The sequence below is a fragment of the Capra hircus genome, chromosome 26 (genome assembly GCF_001704415.2).
Source record: "Capra hircus breed San Clemente chromosome 26, ASM170441v1, whole genome shotgun sequence".
In the NCBI taxonomy this organism is placed as follows: domain Eukaryota; kingdom Metazoa; phylum Chordata; class Mammalia; order Artiodactyla; family Bovidae; genus Capra; species Capra hircus.
In genome coordinates this window covers 44,226,850-44,253,137 of record NC_030833.1, presented here as the reverse complement: position 1 = coordinate 44,253,137, position 26,288 = coordinate 44,226,850, and the positions used below count along the sequence as shown (strand labels likewise).

Sequence of the window (26,288 nt, the reverse complement as noted above, 5' to 3'; positions counted from 1 at the left end):
CATATAATCAATCTGATTTTGGTGTTGGCTATCTGTTGATGTCCATGTGTAGAGTCTTCTCTTGTGTTGTTGGAAGGTGTTTGCTATGACCAGCACGTTCTCTTGGCAAAACTCTGTTAGCCTTGGCCCGCTTCATTCCATATTCCAAGGCCAAATTTGCCTGTTACTCCAGGCATCTCTTGACTCTTGCTTTTGCATTCCAGTCCCCTATAATGAAAATGACACCTTTTGGGGGGGTGTTAGTTCTAGAAGGTCTTGTATATCAACTTGAACAAGGAGAAATGAACTTGAAGAAAGGGAAATCCATTTGTAGTTGTATGACATCTGTTTGCATCAACGTCTATTTCATAATATCTTCTAAGGAAAAGCCAGTTTGGTGGTAACAAGGAAAATATCTTTGCCACGTTATCCTTTATAAATTTTTAAATGTATATCAAAGCAAGCTGACTAAAGCAAAACATACAGGTTTAGAAATTTTCAATTCTACAGCTTATTTACCTGCTCCTGAACCTACTCTCATCACCCTTCTCATTCTCTATTCCTTCCCATTGGGACTTCTATGTGTTCATCTTCTACTTCTTAAAACTTAATGCAATGATTTAATATAGTAATATTAGAATATACATAATTAACATACTAATCAAACATATATTATTATGCAATTAATAATCATGGAAGCTAAGTTGCATGACCTGAAAAACAAGGTTAGGAAAAAAAATGTATGTCTGGTTTTAAAAAAAATCTTGGATGTGTCAGAAAATTCCAATATATTCTCACTACTTCTCTTCCAGAACCCCTACAGTCCTCTGAAATATAACTAAGGGAGTGAGTTCCTGTGGTGTGATTTCCATGCTATTTCTATACATACATATTACAAAACTCAAAGATAGCACCACTAATACACTTGTCTTCAGCTGAAACTTCTTTCAAACCACCTCTTTGAGGCAGTGCTGTAATCTGCATTAAGACAGTAGTCACAAAAGTCTGTCGGAAACTCATCTTAGATAAATGTATCATTTCATGATTGCAAAGAATTAGAAATATAAGGGCTTTACTGGTCGCTCACACAATAAAGAACCTGCCGGTAATGCATGAGACCCAGGTTCTTTCCCTGAGTGGGGAAGATTTCCTGGAGAAGGAAATGGCAACCCATTCTATTATTGTTACCTGGAGAATTCCATGGATCAAGGAGCCTGGTGGGCTACAGTTCATGGGGCTGGAAAGAGTCAGACACAACTGAAAGACTAACACACACACACACACACACACACACACACACAGAAATATAATATGGAAAAAAATCCAGGATTTCCATTTATGGAGACATATCAGTGACTTCCTGCATCATGATTATTATACTATAGCCACCAAAGCTTACCTTTCCTTTACTGATGATAAAGAAGGTGTCCCCTCTTGCACCTTGCCTGATGATATATTCCCCATTTTCATAGTGGGTCTGAAAAACAGAAACAATAACAGAAAAATAAATTAAGAAAGAAGTAATTTACTAAACAGCTCAACCTCTTCAGATACTATTAGCTCCTAAGGGAGGAATTCATCCTTATGGAGTTTTACCCAAGGCTAGAATCCATCATTATTTAAGAATGATTAATAGTCAATGAATACAATGATTACAAAGAAATCATTTCTATCCTGCTCATCTTAAAAACTATTTCTTTAGTGCCATTTTTCTGGATGATTATATCTTCAAATTCATTCATTTTAATAGTTTGATGAAAATATTTCTGTCTCCCATCATCTGAGCATGAAATAAAACAGCAGAACTGATCATTAAACATGCCTTTTTGTATTATTTTATCTGTCATTTCCATTTGGCTCTAGTATTTTTGTGATGATAGCCTTTTTTTCATTTTTCCCTTCTGAGAAAGCCCTATGTATCTAGCATTTTTAAACACCTTCGTTTTGAAACGGGGTTGACTTTTGGTGGGGGTTATATGGCACTCGTCACTTTTTAAGGCACTGCTTCAGGCTTTAATGTCCTGCTTCAGCAATTTAATTTGGCCATGTCAAACAGAATGTCTGTATTTTATGTACTGAATCCTGGTCCAGCATCTGTGAGCTTGTAAACCACCAAACCAGGAGCAAAGTAAAACTGCAAGAGAATTATCACAGCCAGTGTGCCAGTATTCTGATTCGCACACAGTTACTAGGTCGAGTCCGAGTGGAGACTGGTCCTGCAATAAACAAAAGTAATTACTATAAGTAGAGGTGGGAGAAAGTATATTGGAGGCTCAGGAGGTATAACAGAAAACTGAAAACTGCATCATCTGGCCCTGTCTTTCTCTGAAGCTTAGCAAGGGAGGCATATTTGGGGAAAGAAATGGTGACTCTGTATACTCCTTAGGAAAGAGACTTCACAGTGTGCATGTAATGCTCACCAGGCCAATGGCTGTGATTTGTCCTGATACTGCAACACTGTTTCTTAGTATTTTATTCACTCTTAAAATTACCTTTCATTAATACTAGCTATTAAGAACAGCCATGCTTTTCCTTGTACATCAAGAAAATTAACATACCACCTGTTAATTGTTTTTTAACTCATGTATTTAACTAATAACAAGTTCTCTAAGTAAAAAAAAAATTCCTCCTTATTTCTTTTCCCCAATCTCAACCACTAGATGGTATACACAGTCTGGTATCTTTCAAGACTTTTTCCTATGCTTTTAAACGTATATCAAAGTGCACATAAATATTTATTTCTAAATAAAAATAAGATCACATAATACGTATTCTTCAACTGACTTATTCTATTTAACAAAATATCTGTGTTCCGTTTGTAAATATTGTTGCTTAGAAAGCAACAGAGGACATCTCTTTGCGATGAGTGGATTAGAAAAACGAAATCACAATAGTCTATTTTCATTCATTCATTCAAGAAACATTTCTGAATGACTTGGAGTCAGGCCTGGTAATATTCACTGATGATACAAAGATGAATAAGACAAAAATATCATGCTGGTTCCATCATAGAGCCTTCCTTGATAGCGGTGATATTGTATAGCACACTGTCCAACATAGTAGCCAGTGGGCACATGTGGCGACAGAGAGACTGAAATGCTGCCAGTGCGACTAAGAAACTAAAATCTAACACATCCACATTCATTTAAATGTAGAGGCTCACACGGCTAGCACAGGCAGCAGGTAAAACCGGCATGGGAAGGGTTGCAATCTGTAGCGGCAGGGCAGGGGCACGGGTGCAACACCTTCCATTCCCATAATGTCTCTTTCTTTTGAATACAGCTCGATTAGTAAAACTCAGGACCTCTTTCTGCCCTTTTCCTCACTCTGTACCAGAGGAGATGGGGTCATTTATCTGACTGATAAATTTGGAAATAATCGGTATGCCCATCTCAGCCTCTCATCGCTTTCAGGTGGGTGGGTGCCCACCCCTCCCCCTCGCCCCGCCACAGGGGACTGGCGCTCTCTGCCACTTCTCCAGGGCAGGAATCTTCTCCACTGCACAGTGAGCCTGCCCCTGTCTGGGCTTCCATGACAGGACAAGTAAATCTGCTCAAACAGAGGTCCAGTTGGGAAGCCTATTTATCTCTCATTCCTAAGCTACATTCTAGCCTGGAGCTTATTAGTGATAATAATAAAATTTCCTCTGGAGAAGGAAATGGCAACCCATTCCAGATTCTTGCCTGGAAAATCCCATGCACAGAGGAGCCTGGTGTGTGATAGTCCATGGGGTCTCAGAGAGTTGAACACAATTGAGAAACTGAGCACACCGTTTAGTCCACAGTTTAGTGATATTTTAGTCCCATTTATCTCCCTCTAGTTGAGAATGAATGCTTCAAATCTTTTTTTTTTTTAGACCTCAAAGAGCAATTTATTATTTACTAAGTGTTAATATGGAGAAGGCAATGGCACCCCACTTGCCATTGAAAATTTTCTTGCCTGGAAAATCCTATGGATGGAGGAGCCTGGTGGGCCGCAGTCCTTGGGGTCGCTAGGAGTTGGACACGACTGAGCGACTTTACTTTCACTTTTCACTTTCATGCATTGGAGAAGGAAATGGCAACCCACTCCAGTGTTCTTGCCTGGAGAATCCCAGGGACAGGGGACCCTGGTGGGCTAATAAGATTATTCTTTGGTTTCCCTTGGTGTTAGCTGGACTAACTGCAAGGTGCAATGCCTCCTGCTTATGAGCACTGAATGCCACTTGCTGGCTAGAGGCACAGCCAGGACTGTCAGCCCCTGTTTCACCCCACGTGAGCCTCTCTATGTGGCTGCCCAGTCTTCTCTATAGCATTGTAGTTGGCCCCTGGGAGTGAGCCAGCTTCTTACATGGCAGCTTGCTTCCTGTGATGCAAAGCAGATGTCAAGCTTTCCCAAGGCCCCAGTCCCCTATCATATATGCTGCATTCAATGAGTTCAAGCAGGTCCCAGGCCGATCCAGGCACAAGGGGAAGGGACTGCATAAAGGTGTGAGCCCCAGTAGATACGGTCCATCGGGAGCTGCCAAAACACAGGCTGGCACACACCTCAGACTTCAAGTGTACTGAACTGGGTTCCTGGCATCCTTTTTCCAGTCTTGCTTCTCCCAAAGCCAATGCCAACTTCAATCTTTCTGGGTGCTTGGGCCAAACCCCTTGGAATCATCTGTAAGTCTTCTATCTCACAGGCCACAATTGCTCTGGCAACAGACCTGGCTGATCTACCTTCCAAAAGTGCCCAGAATTCAATCACACCTCATCTCTGTGGCTATGACTGCCATCTTTTCTTACCCAATCCATGCAGCCATCTCCTAGCTGGGATCTCTGCTCTGGCCAGGCCCCTTCAGTCCCTTTCCCACATAGCAGCCAAGTAACCCCATTAACAACCAGTGCCTGCCCCTCTGTTCACACCCCTGTAGGGCCCTTCTCCACATGTACAGTGCCCTACAGTCACTACAATGCACTAATAGTTCCTGTTTGTTTGCTTTTGTCTTTTATTGCTTCACTAACCTCACCTCCCGCCTCTCTCCCTCTCGTTCTTGTCTGCTCTGTTCATACCACTTTCCTTGACACTCCTTGAACACCCAGGTGTAGGCCCACCTTAGGCCCTTTGCACAGGCTTTTCTCTCTGCCTGGAGGTCCCTCCAACCCAGGTATCTCATGACTCTTTCATATCTTTGCCCAAATGTCACCTTCTTGATGAGATCTTTCTCAAACTTCTCTTTAAATCTGTTTGTCTTCTCTGTACTTGTAACTCTTCTTAATTTTCTATGTAGCACTTACCACCTATATCTGTCAAAGTTCTGGCAGAAGAAACTGCCCCTTGGGAGAGGGAGGTGATCAAAGAAGGATGAATGATGGGAGTGGGGAATGGATTAGGGGATCAAAGAGGGCTGGTGGTAAATGGCCAGGGAGCAGGATTACTGGACCCTGCTGAGAGCTGAAGCCATGGGAGAGATAAGCTCAACAGGAGCAGGAGCTGTAGCTTCCGATAAGGAACCACTGCTGCTGCTGCTAAGTCGCTTCAGTCATGTCTGAGTCTGTGTGACCCCATGGACAGCAGCCCACCAGGCTCCCCCGTCGCTGGGATTCTCCAGGCAAGAACACTGGAGTGAGTCTGATAAGGAATATCCACTGCCAAACCCCTGCTTGGTTTGGGGAGAACTGAGGGGTAAATACCCTGACTTCTCTCTTCTCTACCTTCTAGTCTCCTGCTGAAGTTCCCATTAGCTGAACTCAGCGGGAAGTCGTGAGACAATGGAGTCAGTGGAGCCCTTCTATTCAGATCAGCTTCTAGACAGAGAGAAGGGCCAGGAAGAATACAAGCTTCAGGTCCATGTTTAACATATCATTCAGTCATTTATCAAGGTTTTCCTCCACTAGAAGGAAGGAACTCTATGAGAGATTTTTATGTTGCTCCCTGTTGTGTCCCTTGCCACTAGAAGAATGCCTAAGTGTTCACTAAATATTTGTCAAATGAACAGTTTACATTATAAGAATACTTAGTCTATCATGTAACAAGAAGTCTGAAAATTGAGCAGTTCCAAGGCTGGTCAATTTGTTGGCTCAAAAAGTCCTGTGAAAGACCAGGTTCTTTCCCTGTTTCATCTGGCTTGTCCTCACTGGAGGGGTCCTTATGGTTCCAGGATGACTGCCCCTGCTCCAGTCATCACACCTGGGTCAAAAGCAGAAAAGGTGAGTTTCTCATCTTACCACTACTTCTGGGTGAAAAATCTCAGAACACCCTAGTGATCATGTCCTTATGCCACCTCTGAGGTGCACACCTGTTCCTAAATGAATATCTGGTGAGATTAAATAACGATTCCAAATGGTTCTTCTTAATCAAGCTTACCCACTAGGGCTGAGAAGAAACCATTTAAATGAAATAAAACTCTGGAAGTAGAAAAATGGAAAGAAGGGATTGTGGAGGCACCCAAGAGGGTATTTAATTCATGGAAAAACCTAAACAGACTCTGAAGGGTCAGGGCTGAGATGCAGGTGGAATGAAGAGAAGGGGCTAGTGCAGCCGGGATGGTAGGTTGTAAGAATAAATTCAGAGCCCACAGAATCTGTCTTCAAAGATCCACTGAGCTGTGGTGAAGGACAGGGAGGCACCTACCCCTCGTGACAGTATGGTGGCCGACTGAACTCAACTGAGGGAGTTCTGGGTTTGACCCGTGGGTTGGGAAGATCCCCTGGAGAAGGGAATGGCTATCCACTCCAGTATTCTTGCTGGAGAATTCCACGGAGAGAGGAGGCCTATGGGCTACAGTCCATGGGTTCTCAAAGACTCAGACCTGACTGAGTACTAAGCACAGCACAATAGACGATCCTCAGTCTCCCAGCTGGCGCTAGTGGTAAAAAATCTTCCTACAATGGAGCCACAGGAGACTCAGGTTCTATGTCTGGGTCAGGAAGATCCTTGGAAGAGGAAATGGCAACCCAGAATGCTCCAGAATGTATTCTTGCCAGGATAATTCCATGGACCGAGGATCCTGGTGAGCTACAGTCTATAGGGTTGCTCAGAGTTGGACACAACTCAGCACACATCCATAGATGATCCTAACAGATTTCTGGGGAATGTGCCCCAGTACTTGACCCCCACCTTCTCCCAGAAGCTCTGGCTCTGGTTGAAGCGGGAGTTCAGAGCCAACCAAGAGCTATGGCAAAACGTGACTTCCTCCTTATCTTTGGAGTCATGGCTCATCTCATGGACGCTTCACAATAACTGTAGAAGGGGTTATGGTTAAAACTCTTATGGTTTTAGCAAAGCTAAAGAAAATATAGCCTAAGTAACTGTCTCAAGGTCACACCCCTGACAAGAAGTGGGGGGGACCTTTTCTTTGCACATTTCATGAGAATCTGTGGAGGAGATGGAGGGAAGGCTAGGCCATGCCCTGACCCCATCCATTTCCCTGTCTGTTGCCGGGCAGTTTGGTGTGGGTAATGACTGGGCCCTATCATGTTGCAAAGGAGAGAGGCATCTAAGTCACCTTCAGTGATACACAAATAGATCCTTCACAACCTCCTAGTCGAAAGGGATAGAAATTCAACCACAACTGGCAGGTGAGAAGGTACTGAGTCACAAAACAGCATAGTCCAAAGTTAGTGGTGTCTGAAATGGCTGATTCCAAGGGTTAAATCATGGTGCCAGCTCTCCTCTCCTCACAGCTCTGTGACCCATGTTAGCCTCTCATGAGGCTCTAGGGCATGCCAAGATGACCGTGGGCTTCCCTCATGTTCCAGACAGCTGGCTCTTTCATGATTCTAATTCCTCTATCCCAGAGAGCAGAAAGTTTGGCAGGGATATCCATAATCTTTTTATTTAACTCATGGATATTATCTAATCACTTTCATATGGTTTTATAACTGCAAACCCACAATTGCTGTATCAATTCTTCTAGTTTTCCTACATAGGCATGCATTGCTCATATTTCTACGCTGCATAAGCTCATAAAACTCAAAGGTCCAGACAAGAGCCTCTGGGACAGTGGCCAAAGGCAGTCCAAGTTTGGGAAAGATGACATCAGTGGTGTCATAATACCAGGACTCTAATGGATATGCTATCCTGAATCATTCAATTGTGCCTGAGGGGAAGATGATCATGCATGCTGATTCCTCAAGAGTCTCTCTAATTATGTTCATCAAATGCCAGCAATTTCACTGTTTTTTGAAGGTCACTTTGCCATTTTCTTATTTCAAATTAAATCATACAAATATACAGAATTTAGAAAGGGAAGGAATCCTAGCAATTAGGCAGATTCTTTTATGGGTTTCCATAGTTATGAGGATAAACGCCAAACTCCTTAACATAGCCTGCAAGATCATCTGTAGCCTGCTCCATGTCACCCTTTTCAGCCTCTTCTCCTTTGCCCCAACTCTTCCGTCCAGCCCTGCTGGCCCTCGATGGTCCCTTTGTCAACTGTCACACTCCCTTCCTACCATCAGGACTAAGCCCTTCCACTGCTGTGCAGCCACTGCTTCTCGCCTGCTGCTGCTGCTAAGTCGCTTCAGTCGTGTCCGACTCTGTGCGACCCCATAGACCGCAGCCCACCAGGCTCCCCCGTCCCTGGGATTCTCCAGGCAAGAACACTGGAGTGGGTTGCTGTTTCCTTCTCCAATGCTTCTCGCCTATTTACAGCCTAATTCTTTTTCAGACCTTAGCTTTACCTGACATGGCATATCCTTCTCCTCTATACCCACCCCCACCCCCACCCCTACACCCACCCACACACACACACACACACACAAAATTAGGTCTCCTTCATTGCCCTTTTCTGAGTTTGTAGTTATTCATCTACTTATATGATATTTTTATGATGTTTTCCACCAGATTTTAAGTTCTACTGAAGGCAAGGACTGTGGTTGGTTTTGTTCATTCTAATATCTTCAGAGCCTAACATAGAGCTTGGAACAGAATAAGGACTCAAAAAGAAGGAGATTAGGTCTTTTTTAGAGAAGTGGATGGACTTAGAGTCTGCCATACAGAGTGAAGTAAGTCAGGAAGATAAAGACAAATGTTGTATACTAGCACAGATATGTGGAATCTAGAAAAGCAAGACAGATGAACCTGTTTGCAGGGCAGGAACAGAGGTGCAGATAGAGAAGGACCATGTGGGCACGGGAGAATGGGGAGGGTGGGATGAATGGGGAAATTAGTTTTGACGTAAATATACTACCTCGTGTAAACAGATGGTGGGAACTTGGTATATAGCACAGAAAGCTCAGCTCCGCGTTCTGTGGTGATGATGGGTGGGATGGAGGGAGGGTGGAGGAAAGCCCAAGAGGGAGGGGATCTAAATATACATAGAGCTGATTCACGTTGTTGTATAGCAGAAACTAACACAACAATGTAAAGCAATTATACTCCAGCAAAAAAAAAAAAACAAAACAGAAAACCTAATTGGATGAATGAGCCTTAATCTCCATCTTCCTAGCACTACCCATGGTCCAATCCAACAAAAGGCCTCCACCTCCAATAGCTGTGCTGAGACCAGCTGTCTTTCACTAGCTCCCCTGTTAACTCCCCAGTCCAGGCCAAAAATCACACCTTGTATTTTGTTAGTCCTCCCATCTGGCCCTCCTGCTTTGGCTCTTGCCCATCCATCCTATTCCACACCATTCCATCTAGTCTTCTCTTGACAACCAAAATGACCTTTCAAATAGCAAATCAACTGAAATCACTTTACTGTCAAAAACTTCCAATGGCTCCTTGCTACAATTAGCATCCTTAGCAAATTACTACAGTCTGTAAAGTTCTCTTATTGTGGCCCCTCCCTCTCCATCCTCATCCCCTCCCTCTCACCTTCATTCTTTCTGTTTCAGAAATGCTGGCTCTCTCTCTGTGCTTTCTCTCTGTGCTTATCAGATTGGATGCATCCTCAGAAGTCTACATCAGTATACTCCAACTAGAATACTCCCCCTCAAGGTGTTGGTCATTATCTTATTCTCATCAGCTAGGTCTCAACATGGCCTTTCCTCACCACTCTTGGAATGTGCCCTCTACCCTCATTCATGTTCTATCCTACGTATGTCCTTGTTTTACTTTTTTTATTTTAGAAAGTTCTCTAAAGCTGTGTGATTGTGCTTTGCTGCTATGAAAAGGCCACTGGACACGTCAGTGACTACTTGATGCAAACCACAGCACAATGGAGCCTCTGCTGAGAAAGTCTTCCATCACAACCATCACGATTTGAAACTTTTCTTCTTAATTGGTGGAACCCTCTCCCTCTGTCACCTGCTGCTCAGAGGATTTAGAAAGCTTCACATTATGTCCATTCTTTGACTTAGAACAATGCCTAGCACACAACAGGCATTCAATGTATAATCTAGACAAAGGATAGATTTGGTTCAAACTCCTACATTTTGAATGGGAAAGCTGGGTTATAAATCATAGATTATAGAATGGATAGAGAAGGGGAATTGACAATATATCTAAATATAAGCTAGATATTCCCCAAAAGTAATAACTTAGAATAAATATGGCAAAACCAATACAGTATTGTAAAGTAAAAAATAAATAAATAAATAAATAAATAAAGAATAAATATTTCCAAAATTTGTGAATTAGGAAAAGCTGGTCTTCTCTTTGCCACTAGAGAAAAAATGAATATAGATTTTATTATTGATATGGATGTGTGGATTTTTAGAATTTAATATTAATATGTAAATATCCATTTAGGCTTTTCAAAATTTTGTATATTATGCTGACACTTGGCAGAAGGCTTAGTACAACACTGGATACAGCACTTTGAGGCCTTGGGGGTTATTTCCTGGTGAATTTATGATTCATTTTTACTTTTTAGATAAGACTTATAGCTATTGATATCAAACATGTACTTTTTGGGGGGGTTTCCCTGGTGGCTCAGACCATAATGAATTTGATGCAATTCAGGAAACCTGGGTTTGATCCCTGGGTTGTGAAGGTCCCTTGGAGAAGGGAATGGCTACCCATTCCAGTATTCTTACCTGGAGAATTCCATGGACAGAGGAGCATGGCAGGCTACAGTACATGGGATTGCAAAGAGTCAGACACGACTGAGTGACTGACACTTTTACTTTTTCATACCTGTGCTTTAACTACTGTCTTATTTTCAGCTCTCAACTCTAACATAATCTTTAATTGAAGTTCATTTAATATAAACTAATATAAATAAAGGGCAAAAATGGTATGGACCTATCAGAAGCAGAAGATATTAAGAAGAGGTGGCAAGAATACACAGAACAACTGTACAAAAAAGATCTTCACGACCCAGATAATCATGATGGTGTGATCACTCACACTCTCCTAGAGGAAGACATCCTGGAATGTGAAGTCAAGTGGGCCTTAGGAAGCATCACTATGAACAAAGCTAGTGGAGGTGATGGAATTCCAGTTGAGCTATTTCAAATCCTGGAAGATGATGCTGTGAAAGTGCTGCACTCAATATGCCAGCAAATTTGGAAAACTCAGCAGTGGCCACAGGACTGGAAAAGGTCAGTTTTCATTCCAATCCCAAAGAAAGGCAATGCCAAAGAATGCTCAAACTACTGCACAATTGCACTCATCTCACATGCTAGTAAAGTGATGCTCAAAATTCTCCAAGCCAGGCTTCAGCAATACATGAACTGTGAACCTCCAGGTGTTCAAGCTGGATTTAGAAAAGGCAGAGGAACCAGAGATCAAACTGCCAACATTCGCTGGACCACTGATAAAGCAAGAAAGTTTCAGAAAAACATCTATTTCTGCTTTATTGACTATGCCAAAGCCCTGGACTGTGTGAATCACAATAAACTGTGGAAAATTCTGAAGGAGATGGGAATCCCAGAACACCTAACTTGCTTCTTGAGAAACCTCTATGCAGGTCAGGAACCAACAGTTAGAACTGGACATGGAACAACAGACTGGTTCCAAATAGGAAAAGGAGTATGTCAAGGCTGTATATTGGCACCATGCCTATTTAACTTATATGCAGAGTACATCATGAGAAACGCTGGGCAAGAGGAAGCACAAGCTGGAGTCAAGACTGCTGGGAGAAATATCAATAACCTCAGATATGCAGATGACACCACCCTTATGGCAGAAAGCAAAGAAGAACTAAAGAGCCTCTTGATAAAAGTGAAAAAGGAGAGTGAAAATGTTGCCTTTAAGTTCAACATTCAGAAAAATAAGATCTAGTGGCATCCAGTCCCACCACTTCATGGCAAATAGATTTGGAAACAGTGGAAACAAATGGCTGACTTTATTTTTCTGGGCTCCAAATTCACTGCAGATGGTGATTGCACCCGTGAAATTAAAAGACACTTACTCCTTGGAAGGAAAGCTATGACCAACCTAGACAGCATATTAAAAAGCAGAGACATTACTTTCTCAAAATGTCTGTCTAGTCAAGGCTATGGTTTTTCCATTGGTCATGTATGGATGTGAGATTTGGACTATAAAGAAAGCTGAGCACCAAAGAATTGATGCTTTTGAACTGTGGTGTTGGAGAAGACCCTTGAGAGCCCTGTAGACTGCAAGGAGATCCAACCAGTCCGTCCTAAAGGAGATCTGTCCTTGGTGTTCATTGGAAGGACTAATGTTGAAGCTGAAACTCCAATATTTTGGCCACCTGATGTGAAGAGTTGACTCATTTGAAAAGACCCTGATGCTGGGAAAGATTGAGGGTAGGAGGAGAAGGGGACGACAGAGGATTAGATGGTTGGATGGCATCACCAACTTAATGGACGTGGATTTGGGTGGACTCCAGGAGTTGGTGATGGACAGGGAGGCCTTGTCTGCTGTGGTTCACACGGTCACAAAGAGTCGGACATGACTGCGTGACTGAACTGAACTGAATATAGAGTTATCATTCTAAAGTAAATTCTCACTTAAATTACTTCAGTCAGAAATTATATCATTATCTCCCTTCATGTGTGAAAGTGAGAAATTGTTAATATCTCAGTCATGTCTGACACTCATGTCCATTGAGTCAGTAATGCCATCCATCTATCTTATCCTCTGTTGTCCCCTTCTCCTCCTGCCTTCAATCTTTCCCAGCATCAGGGTCTTTTCTAATGAGTCAGTTCTTTGCATCAGGTGGCCAAAGTATTGGAGTTTCAGCTTCAACATCAGTCCTTCCAATGAACATTCAGGACTGATCTCCTTTAGGATGGACTGGTTGGATCTCCTTGCTGTCCAAGGGACTCTCAAGAGTCTTCTCCAACACCACAGTTCAAAAGCATCAATTCTTTGGTGCTCAGCTTTGTTTATAGTCCAACTCTCACATCCATACATGACCACTGGAAAAACCACAGCCTTGACTAGACAGACCTTTGTTGACAAAGTAATGTCTCTGCTTTTGAATATACTGTCTAGGTTGGTCATGACTTTCCTTCCAATAAGTAAATGTCTTTCAATTTCATGGGTGCAGTGCATATACATTGTCATAAATGGGCCATTTCCCCTTTTATGGAACAATAACTGTCAAGGGGACTTATTCTGTTATGAAGTGCTTTCTTAGATAATATCTAACCTCATTAAGGCAAAATTCTTTTTGTACCCTCCTTCTTATCCTTTAGAGAGAAATTAATTATTCCTTATTCCACCACTCACAAATTAACCAGAACACCAAAAGAACAAGTCAAAGCATGGAACACTTTTTATAACCACTTCTGTTCCACAAACCAGCACTACCCTGTTACCATCCAACTGGACATCTGGGGTACACATTTCTCTACCATACATTGTTTTTTTCCTATTTCAATACCACACCTCACTTTACATTCAGGATAGTCTCTTACTTTACTTCTAAAACTTCCCCCCATTTCTTGGGCTGAACAACAACTTTATTCCAAGGCTTCTCAAACTAACCTTTAAAACTCCCTTATCAACCCTGAAGTTTGCATACATATGGAATCTAGAAAAATGGTATTGATGAACCTATTTGCAGAGAAGGGATGGAGATGCAGATATAGAGAACAGAGCTGTAGACACAGTGGGGGAAGGAAAGAGTGGGACAAACGGAGAAAGCAGCATAACATTTATACACTAACGTGTAAAACCGATAGCTGATTAGAAGTTGCTGTATAACACAGGAAGCCCAGCCTGGCACTGTGCGATGACCTAGAGGGGTGGGGTTGCGGGGTAGGTAGGAAGGCTCAAGAGGAGATGATATGTGTATAACTACAGCTTGTGTGCATGATTGTACAGCAGAAACCAACACAACATTGAAAAGCAATGTTCCTCCAATTAAAAAAAAATCATGAACTTGGGGTCCAGATGAGAGATACCCTAACAAGGATTAACTTCATCCAGCATCATTAATTTGTGTCTTCTATAAATAAGATACTGCACTTAACACTGAGGCCTCAAAGATACACAAGACACAGTTTCTAACCTGACAGGTAGCACAGCATGTGGTTAAACAGATAGATACTAGAGCCACACTGCCTGGTTACAATCCCAGCACTGGAACCCTGAACAAGTCACTTACCCTTCCTGCGCAGCTTCCTTTTCTGCAAAGTAAAAGTCACGCCTCCATAAGCAGACTGTTGCAAGGATTAAATGAGTTAATAGTAACAAACTGCAGGGCCTGCCACACTGTAAACACCATATACCTGCAAATATTATTTTCAGGGAAACTTGCTGTCAAAAGACATAACTGTATACAGGTAATTTATCATACATTATACACAGCTTTCCCCAGACCAATAGTGATTCCCTGCTGGATGGCAAAGAAGGGCTTTCCACGCAGAGGGAACAGTATTTAAAAAGTCACAGAGAAGTGAGTACAGGCAGTTAACACAGAGAACAGTAAAGTCAGAGTGACTGAACCTAAACTCAACTGGGTTGAAGTGCCTTTATCCTTATCAGGTCATTCTCTAACTCTAATACCACTAATCCAGGGGTCCTCAAACTCCCTGAATAACCTGAATTTTCCTGTGTGCCTTTTTTTTTTTTAATCATTCTGTCTTCTGTCTCAAAAAAATCAAAACAGTAAACCTCATCCCCAACCTGATTTTGCACTCTAACTCACAGCTTTTGCTGTTTAGTTGCTAAGTCATGTCTGACTCTTCTTCAACCCCAGGGACTGTAGCCCACCAAGCTCCTCTGTCCATGGGGTTTTCCAGGAGGGAAATACTGGAGTGCATTGCCATTTCCTTCTCCAAATTCAGAGATATCCCTAATTAAATCTCTAGAAGGAATATAGAAATAGATCCTGAAGAGTCAAAACTAGAGGTGCAGCAAACACAAGCACACACTTGGCCTGCCTGCACATTTCACCAGGACAACCCACCATGCTGGTCCAGCAAGGTGCCTGTGGGAAGCAAGGTCGATGACAGGATTCCCATCATCAGAGTCATCATCCCAATCCCAAGGGACATCATTCCACTGAGGGTCAGAATGCCAGACTCTCAGAGCCCCTAGAGTCCCCAGATACCTTAGTAAAATCCAAATACAGACAGAAAATATATTTTTTAAAATCAAACCCAGCAATCTAAGACTTCTGGATAGAGAACCTGCCTATCATTGGTCCTCAAGGCACTAAGCCTGAGGACCAAAGCTATTTAAGAAACAGAGTTGAAGTCTCAAGTAGAAGTCTGTGCCACCTCCACCACTGAGGAGCTGTGTCTATGCAGCAGCTGTTCCTTGGCACATTCTGTGATGTTGAAACAGCCCTGAGGAAACATGCCTCACTTGTCTGTCAAACTGTTTATTAAATGCCTACACCTTGAACTTGGCCTTTTGTGGCTCTATGATACCTTCTAACTACTAGGCACTTAAGCTCTGTCCTTGATGGCGCTATCAGGATCCTGTCTCTACTGAGGTACCCACTTGTACTTGAAACCCAGGGATTGCTTTATAAGTCAGCCTGACCCCTTTGGATAGGATAGATATTGTGGGACCAGCTTAGCATTGTCAGCTCCTGAGGACAACCTGACTTACAAATCAGCCTTGCTTTAACTAGGTTGTGGGGCTAATTCTCACTAGCTTCCACACTAATGAAAAAAAAAAATCAGTGTAAAATCCTTAGAGCAAGAAGTCCTAGGGACTGTGTGACTTACCTTAAAAAATTCATTTATGACTTGTAGTGAAATGTATCAAGTCAATAGGCTGGATGGGAGTTGAAATTAACAGTCTCTGCATGGGCCTAGATGTAGCTTCTTAAAGGAACTAATGGGATTGTCACCATGATAAACAGGAATTACTGGCAGCTTTGCATCCTCAAGGGTTCCAAAAGACCAAGGACAGCCATAATTCCATCCGCTGTGTTCCTTGCTCAATGCAACCCATTAAAAATATCATGAAGTCTCTTTAGTGGATTATAAGCAGCTTTGTTTTAATGGAATAGACAATATCAAATGTATCACACATAGTAAAGAAAAACATAATTTACAAAAGTTTTGTATGCGTATGTGTGTGAATACATATGTGCATACTAGGCCCCAGTAAAATGTGTATTCCTTACTACACAAACACTATTTTGATAATGTAAGTATTTTTCTTTCTTTACAAAAGTCATGATATCTTCAGAGTAGGTAGATCATTATTTCTATATGAGCTAACTTTTATGAGTTTTATTAGCCTTAATAAAAACACTAGTGTTTTTTTTCATTTTTGAATTATTTCACTTTTGTAAAGGTGTACAGAAGTTGAAAATACTGACTCTTCCTTAAAAGCACGTATAATCCACATTTAGCGAATGGCACTTTGACTGAGTTCATCTCTCAGTTTTCTCTTTTGGCTCTCCAGTCTTAATCCTGCAGTCCTCCACCCCACAATTCCTATATTTGTGTGCATCTAAGAAACCAATTTTCCAAACTCATGTTTTGCACTCCCCGTAGTACAATAAAACTGTTATAAGCTTTTGTTCAACTAATACTGAATTCTGGTTTCCTTCTCTGAATCTCAAACATTCCTGAGGTCTTTGTGCCTTTGGTGGCCAGATCACATCATTATCCTTTAAGCCTCTCGAATACCTTCAGAGTTTCTAATTTAAAGACAGCTGTTGACCCAGCAGTCACTGTCTAGACTAACTGAATCCTCACCCTAAATATCAGACAAAGGAGGGGAAAACCTAGGCTCAAATTCCATAAATGCTTGGGTTTGGTTTGATGTTTCACTGGGATCTTCAATGACATCATTCTAAATGGATTTTAAACCTCTGCTTTCACTTTCAGAGGTTTCTGATGCAAACATATTCATACAACTCAGTGAGCAAGAGCTATCCTAAGGCAGACACACAAAATGCCAAAAAATCTCTACAGAGAATAGTTCATTCAGATCCATTCATTCACAACAGAATAAAACTGTTTAGAGCAGACAGGCAGGCATTCCCGTTCCACATAACTACACTATAACTCAGCTTTAACAATCTGATCTATAAAGGCAATTAGCTTCAGCAGAAGTTGGAAACTGTTTGCCCTAACAGATTATGAGATGTGTCACGGAGAAGCATACAACTGAGTCTCTCAGAGTCACTATCTAAAGTATAAATAATGTTTTGAAGCTTCAACTAAAAGAAATGCTATACTCAAAAAAGAAAAATAAAGATTAATGAGTTTCTCATGAACCTTATAACAAAACGAGTGGAGTGAGTCAAAAGTATGTGCAATTCACTCAATATTTTACTTCTTTAGGATTTTAAACTTTCCATACTTTTCTTTGAGAAGACGCTATTTAGTTTAAAGGGCATTTTGAGTCACTGAGGATGAGATAAAAGAGAAAGCAGAGAGGATTTAGGTTACACAAGGGAGGAAAGTGCTCCTTATGCATTGGAGGATTCTGTTGTCAATGCAAGGATATTTTGTTTCTGTCTAGACTGGTTTGAGAACCGGGTTGTTCACAGACGAGGTGATAGAATCATTTTACAATCCTGTCCCCTTTATTACCCCATATAATCATTTGGAGACAGTGCACTGGGGTGCTTCTCAATAACTGTGAGACACAAGAAAAGCTTCTTCCAGAATGTGAAATTAATGCGTTTACTGCTAATCTGTAAAGTAATACACAAAATATTTGATAACTAATACCTAAAGCAATACATAAAATAATGAAAACTACTACCTGAAAAGCACTAACCAATCAGAAAGGGCACAGGCTGTGGCAGGATCCTGGAGAGGCTCCCGGGTTGTGGGGAGGTTTGCTGCTGCTGCTGCTGCTAAGCCACTTCAGTTGCGTCGAGGTTTAGGGGCCCAGAAATGATCTGGGGAAAGCATTTTACTAATCAATGCAGTAGGTTAGGGCTTCCCAGGTGGCGCTAGAGGTAAAGAACCCACCTGCCAATGCAAGGAGACCTAAGAGATGCAGGTTTGATCCCTGGGTCAGGAAGAAGGCCTAGAGGAAGAAAAGGCAACCCGTTCCAGAATTCTTGCCTGGGAAATCCACTGGACAGAGGAGCCTGGTGGGTTGTCTTCTATGGGGTCGCAAAACAGTTGGACATGACTCAGCAACTAAACAACAACAAACTGTTTCTTTCGGTTTTTATTTCCTTAGACAGACTTCTATCTCAAGTAAAATGTATATTAATTTTCAGATCCAGCAAGTGACTTTAAGAGGATTAACGAAAACTTTTCCTTCTCTACATAGCTGAAAAAGTGAAATGAACACAGTTAAGTATTCTTGCCTGGAGAATCCTCATGGACAGAGGAGCCTGGTTGGCTACAGTCCATGGGGTCACAAAGAGTCAGACATGATGGAGCGACTAATCACAAAGGAAAAAAAAACCAAACATACTAGGAGGGGTGTGCTTAGTGATAGAACATAGAGAATGTGTGTGACACGTGCAGGCGCGGTGGCCTCACAAATCTGAGGGTGGTGGATACTGTGGACTCCAGAGAGAGAGGCGCTGCTCTCAGCAGGCATATTTTACCTGCCTCGGCCCCCAGAATGAAATATACTTTCAGACAAGCCACTTCTCTTGGCTTTAAATGAACATGCAACCTTCTCATTAGATCGTCTGCTTCCTAGGTACCTTGACATCAGGAGGGAGAGAGTCTGATGCAAGATGTGTACATTACAGTTACATCACGATGAGACCCCCACACACCAGAAAGTACTAGGCTTGCATTTGGGTCTCTATATTAAATTTCAGGTAAAAGATGGAGTACTAGAAGTATGCTGGATACAGATATAAGATCTGGCTTCGTTTCCTGCCAGGATGAAGCCCAGATTCTACGTATGATACAATTCAGCAGAGCCCGCCATCCTGTGATCTCCACAATGACTTGCTACTTACTCCTACCTTCAGGGTCCTTTACCCACAGGGTGCATCACGGTATCTCTGCAGACACTCACTATTATAAAGAAGAACCAGGACTTCTGCCATCTTAACACTCAGAGGGCTTTTACCGACTTCATGGAAGCATGTCTAATGCAACCGGTGTCCTGAGCACAGATTTACAGAATCTGGTTGCTGTGGAAACCCTGATGGTTAGCTTATTTGCATTTACATGAGACCACAGTGGTAGAGGCTGCTTTCCAGCATGTTTATTTTCCTATTTTCCTCTGCAATGGAGGGAAAGGAATTGTTTTTAAAAGAAATGATTGGTTGCAATTCTGTTAATTCTCCAGATCACAATATGATTCAAAATTTTATAACTATAAAAACTTACTTCTATACTCCAGTATTAACTCACATCATAAAAAATAATAGCTACTATTAATTTAGGACTTGCTACATGCCAGACAATGTGTGAAGGAAATCTCAATTAGGACAATGACTCACTGAGGTTTTATAATTTCCATTTTCCTACAACGAAATGGAAACTTGGACAGGCTGAATGATTTTTCCAAAATCACCCAGTAAGTAAACTTTAGAGGCAGAATGTGAATCCAAGTTTGCTTTACAAAGCCCAAACTTACAGTCTGACTTCCTGTTAATTTTACAGACAATTTTCCTTAATTCAAAAAAGAAAGGGAAAAAAAAATCACATTGGTAGTAGGAATCCTAGGAAGACTACTCAAACACAAATGGAGAACTTGAAGTCCTGAACTTCATGGCAGTGTACTCAAGTCTCTCATTAGAAACTGACTCCTAGAACACTGCTATAATCCTACCAAACTCAGGTTCAAAAACTTGACTGCTTCAAGCTTCTCAATGGCATTAACATTTAAGCTCCTTGTTTTGGCATTTAAACCCCTCTGGAATCTGGTGCTGGTTGAAATATCTCCTCTGTCCCTCTCTACTCCAGTCATCCCAGGGCCTTAGCTGTCTTCCAGATCTCTTTTCACTTGTATGCTTAGCATCTGCTATTGCCCCTCAGCCTGGAATGCTCTTTCATTACCGTCTCTACTTATAAAACCTTCATTTCTGATAAGCTTCTCCCTTGATTCTCAAAATAGAAAGGCCTTCTTCATTTGCATCTTAAAAGCACACCCTTAACTTTTTACCTTTTATTTTTGTTCAGTATTTTTGTGTCTATCTTATTGCCAAAGGGCTTTCCTGGTGGCTTAGCAGTAAAGAATCTGCCTGCAATTCAGGAGCTGGAGGAGACATGGGTTCACTCCCTGGATCAGGAAGATCCCCTGGAGAAGGGCATGGCAACCCATTTTTGCCTGGCAGGCTACAGTCCATGGGATCGCAAAGAGCTGGACACAACTGAAGCGTCTTCGCACACATGCTTCTCCCCAAATGAGAAGGTGCTGTGCTTAGGTGCTCAGCCGTGTCCGACTCTTCAGACAGAATCCACCTATTTTTTATCTTCCTTCTTCGACTATAGCCACCACAAAGCCTTTTGTTAAGAAAGGGCTCAAAAAAAAAAAAAAAATTGTTAAACTGAATTAACTTAAATTTACACTGAAGTACTGCTTATTTTGCATTATTTTTAAAACACAGATACCTTTGACAGAGAGTACTCTGTCATTCAGCTTTGCAAAACCATTCACAAATTAATTTTACTAACACATACTTTAAAATTTACAAAGAACTTTCATATATATTAACTTGGATCATTACAAGGAGTCCTTTGGATAGTTAGTAAAAACTCCATTTTTCAGATGAGGGCAAAACTAGAAATATTTAGTCAATTTGCAAAGTAATTCTGTAGCAGCTACAATGCTTAGCACCTGCCTGAGCTATTTTATTCCCTGAATGCTTGAGGTGAAACACAGAGTTGTTTCTTACAGGTGTTTGGGAGTTTATGAGCAACCAAAAATGGGAACAAGTTTATTTCCAAACCTGTGTATTTGGAGAAGAAATTCACAGGCAATAGCTTTGTATCTGTATTATTGGATGCATTTGGCCCCATAAACAGAATTGCCATGTAATCCTTTATTTTAACAGAGTTGGTTAAAATGCATTTATACTGTAATATTCATTTTACTTTTTAAACAACATCTCTGGGATCTAGTTAACCTTTTCTGACTGACCTGGGTCCATCATTATTCACATCAGTTAATGTCCTAAGCCACAGCATAGTCCTGTGAGATAGCTAAGGCATGCAGGTCAGGTAATTTTACATAGTCAACCCACCTGCTTCCACTCAATGACTGACCTTTAGTAGATCTCATTTCTTTTCTTTTTTTTCTGCCAAACTATTAGATCTGACTTCTCTGTACCTTAAGTATCATATTACAAGCAGCATCTTCAGAGAAGGCGATGGCACCCCACTCCAGTACTCTTGCCTGGAAAATCCCATGGATGGAGGAGCCTGGTGGGCTGCAGTCCATGGGGTCACGGAGTCGGACACGACTGAGCGACTTCACTTTCTCTTTTCACTTTCATGCATTGGAGAAGGCAATGGCAACCCACTCCAGGGTTCTTGCCTGGAGAATCCCAGGGACGGGGGAGCCTGGTGGGCTGCTGTCTATGGGGTCGCAGTGAGCTGGACACGACTGAAGTGACTTAGCAGCAGCAGCATCTTAATCTGCCAAGCTCCAAATCAGTACCATTTCAGTAAACAAATGAGTGGTTCAGACACCGCACTAGGAGACGGGCATACACTGGGAGATAAATTAGACATGCCTTGTAAGAGTCTGCAGTGCAGAAGGGGGCAGAAGTGAAACCATGAGATTGTATCATTTCAAAATAATACAGAAGTGCTTTGCTAGATGTATTTACAGCATGAAAGGCTGGTGGCATGGGGTGCAGAGAATGACTCCCAGAAAAGTTAGTGGCTGATCTGCACCTTGATGTATGAATAAGAACTTGCCAGATGACAGGGGAACTGTTGGGATAGAAGAAAAGAAGGGCAAATGCTTAGGAGCATAAAACAGCAGGGTTTGCACAGAGAATAACTAACTTCTCAGCAGTACTACAGCCCAAGTTTACATAGCAAGAGGCAGAACCTGAGGCTTGAGGGGTACAAAGGTGGCCTTTGGTGATATGACGTCTTTGACTTTATTTCAGGGATGATAGAAATTACTGGTGGAATTTAAACAAAGGAACAATATGGGGTCAGGACAAAAATTCAGAAAGACTTGGAGCCAGATACACATAGCTTCTCAAGTATTTTTCTGAACAAACATGAATTCCTCAAAAACGAATGCAATTCAGTAGATGACGAGTAAATATAGCAGGAAGAGTAGGTTTAATCTGGAATAATTTCTTGCAGGAAAGATTCCTGAGGATACATGCTGCCCATGTGTCTAGTAGAAAGTTAGATATCCTGTTTCTAATCACCTAAAGGATGGAAAACCATAACTGAGTGAGCCATATAGCTTCTAACTTTAGCTGTTCATTAACATCACCAGGGAGGTTTTAAGAGTCCTGATACCTAGCATTATCCCCAAAATATTAAATTAGACCCCCTAGAGCTATGACGAGTCCTCATTAAAGTTCTCCGAGTAATTTCAGTGTTCAACCGCAGCTAAGCACCCTAACATTAGAGTACCAGGTTCAGACTTAAGATTCATAAAGAGCCTTCTTTCCAGTAAAGCACATGGACTGTGATATTCTTGGATTTTACTCTATTTTGACACAGGAAATAGGCATGTTTTTGAAGGCATGGCTCAACTGTTGCTTTCTCTAAGAAGCCTTCTCTAGGGGGCTTTAGAAGCTATTCCATTTCTAATAGTACTTTTCTTTCATGTTTATTGTGATGTTAGTGGAAAGGAGGACTATCAGTCTAAACAAAAGATCAGATAAGATGAAGTCAGACTATACTGGGAAGAAAATCTGATATCTGCAAACATTTAAATGCAAGGTAAAAAAATAAATAAAAAAGAGGTCTAGTATGTTGATGACCAGCCATGGAAGAGCTCTTCTACTTTAAGATCCTGATGCATCAAGCTTTCTGATTTCTCTGAAGAACAGGAGATAATACACAGGGGTATCAATTTCTAGAGCACATGTTAGCAGTCCAGTGGAAAACAAGAAACATCACCTTGGATCACAGACCACACTGTTTAAACAAGCTTTATAAGTGTTCTATTCTTACCAGCAGTTGTGATCTGTAGGATTCATGAAGTTTTCAAGTCATGGCCTTGCAAATAGCAAGGGTCCTGTATACAATTCTATTTATTTTTTAATCTGGAAATTTTAATTGGTATGTTGTTGTTTAGTCACTAAATTATGTTTGACACTTTCGTGACCCCATGGACTGTAGCCCGCCAGAATCCTCTGTCCATGGGATTTTCCAGGCAAGAATACTGGAGTGGGTTGCCTTTTCCTTCTCTGAGGGATCTTTCCAACCTAGGGATCGAACCTGAGACTCCTGCATTGGCAGGAAGACTCTTTACCAATGAGTCACCAGGGAAGCTCTTTAATCTGTATAGCGAGTTTTAAAACAAGACAGATTAAATCTAGAAATTGTTTCAAATGTTTATGTCATATTTTAACACTATCACTCATTTCTAAGAAGCCCCAACCAAGCATAAGGAGGTTATACTGCACTAATATTCTGGAATCATGGATAGTGATGTGGGTTTATGTACTGTCAAATTCTGTAACTAGTCTTTAATGTTTAAAATACCAAACCCAATTCTGAGTAGGCACTCAAACTTTGCAGAAGAAAGCATACCTTAGGGCAAAAATAAACTAAACTTTGGAACAATACATCTGGGATCTATTTAACACAGGTACAGGATTACAAGGAGCCCACAGTAAATCGTAGGCACAAGTTCTATGTATACATTCTATGTATAATGTATAACATCTTCCTTCCCTTCTAGTCATTATGCTTAAAGGGGTACCCTGAAGTGGAGGTGATGATCAATGTTTTTTAAAAATGGTCTATCTTCAGAGGAGGAAGGCCAAGGAAAAGAGGCTTATGGAAAGGTAATCAGTTGGTTTAACTTTGAGTATAGTACATGAGAGACACAGAGCTTGTTGCAGATTAAAGACTCTCAGGCTTGTAGGGTTCTGTTCTCAAAACATGTATGCTGAACATAATAAGATGTGAAAATATGCCCCATGCACATCTGAAAGGTAGGAAAGTAAAAATCTTACAGAACTCTTAATTATAAGAACCTGGAAACCTCACCATGGTCTGTGTGACCTGAGTGTTCTGTGGACAATCTCCAGCTGTCATGCTAGGAATAATAACCCTCAACAAGAAAAGTAAAAACATGGTTACCTTTTGGTAATGAAAGGTGAAGATATAAGAGTTTTGGCTTAAAAAATGTCCAATTTGGCAAAACCAATGCTTTGGTGTTGTTTAATGTCAACCTAGTTTAAAAAATCAGCTTAAGGGCCATGTGTTGCAAAGCAGAAAGTTACCATCATAGACTTGCAGCATACAGATTGAAGTATTGCCTTCTCCTCATCCCATCCCCTCAATTGTTTATATCTATGTACCTAGACAAGGTTAAGGTAGAAAAGAGATGCAATTTTAATTTTCTGGATGGTTTCAAGAATCGTTTTCCTCTTCAGTTGTGTACGAGAAATAAAACATGGTGTTTATAAAAATACACACCCGAGCTTTATCTTGCAAGATTCAGAGGCTGTAGCAGTATCTGTGATCTATATGTGCACTCACAGGGATGCACGCCTTTTGGTATACAAAATGTGTGCCAATTCACCGAAAATGAATCACACATTAGTTTCTCCCTCTTTCCCTCAGCCCATATGCACACACCACAGCACTCCGAATTGAGTTTCGCAAATCCCTTTCACCGGATGCTGGTGGCTACAGTCACCATCATCCATCAGGTGTGCACCTAGAATGACACACTTGAAGATTACCTAGGCGATCTGGAGGCACACAGCCAGCCAGCTGGAAAAATGCAGACCACAGTAACTGCTTTCTTCCTGAAGTGCAGTTATAGGTTGAGTTGAGTGCAGGTGGGATTGAGTTGTAGGTTTAGCTGTCTTCTCTTACTCACCTAACCTGACCTGAACAGTCTCGAAATATTTCTTAATTGAAATCTAATTAATACACCGTAACAGTCATGCTTTTAAAGTGTACAATTCAGTGGCTTTCAGTAAATTCAGAGTTGAGCAACCATCCTACTATCTCCTTCAAGAACATCTTCACCACCTCAGCAAACGCCTCCACACCCATCAGAGTTCATTCTCCATTCTGTCTTCTCTGAGTCTTTGGCGACCAGCAGTGTTCTTTCTGTCTCTACGGTTTTCTTATCCTGGACATGTCATATAAATGGAATCATGTAACATGTGGTCTTTCGTGCTGGCTTCTTTCACTTAGCATGTTTCATCAATATTGCAGCCTGAATCAATACTTCACTTCTTTTCATATCAAGTGGACAGATGAAATGGGGAAAGGGTAATTTTGTTACCTTCACCTCTTTGGTAATGAGTTGTTAAAGAAATACTGATTTTGTTTTATTTAACTAATGTGTTCCAGTGATCAAATCTTCAGTTCAGTTCAGTTCAGTCAGTCAGTCATGTCCAACTCTTACCATCTACTATATGCAGCTTTTTTCTTTGGGACACTGTCCCTTACACACCCTCCCTTCATATATTTTAATAAATCAAAATTACTTTTTCATAGTTTAAAAGGTACAAAAGTCTGATAAAGAAAAAACCCACTTCTTGTGACCTCAACTTCTTGCCTCCTTACAGTAATAATGATCAACAGCTTTCGGCTATTTATTCTATAATACATTTCTATACATTATTTATGGACTTCATTAGTTGCTCAGTCACGTCCGTGTGTGTGCTAAGTCATTCCAGTGTCTGACTCTGTGTGAACCTATGGACTGTAGCCCGCCAGGCTCTTCTGTATGGGATTCTCCCGGGCAAGGATACTGAGTGGGTTGCCATGCTTTCTCTCAGAGGATCTTCCCAACCCAGGGATCGAACCTGTGTCTCTCACATCTCCTGCACTGGCAGGTGAGTTCTTTACTACTAGCACATTCACGATGCTATCACCACAATAAAGATGATAAATACATTTATCATTTCAGGAAGTTCTCTCGGGTTGACTTTATTATCTCTCTCTTCCATCCCTCCTTAGATAACCACGCCT

The 26,288-nt window shown here is 41.4% G+C and overlaps 1 protein-coding gene across 4 annotated transcripts in view; it reads right to left on the bottom strand.

Moving 5' to 3' along the window:
* Positions 1–26,288, bottom strand: part of PRKG1 (protein kinase, cGMP-dependent, type I) — a 1,377,467-nt gene that overhangs the window by 253,392 nt on the left and 1,097,787 nt on the right. For all 4 annotated transcript variants that reach the window (XM_018041139.1, XM_018041140.1, XM_018041138.1 and 1 more), the window contains exon 6: positions 1,379–1,456. In XM_018041139.1, the coding sequence (XP_017896628.1) occupies positions 1,379–1,456 (78 nt within the window). The remainder of the gene's footprint in view (positions 1–1,378; positions 1,457–26,288) is intronic.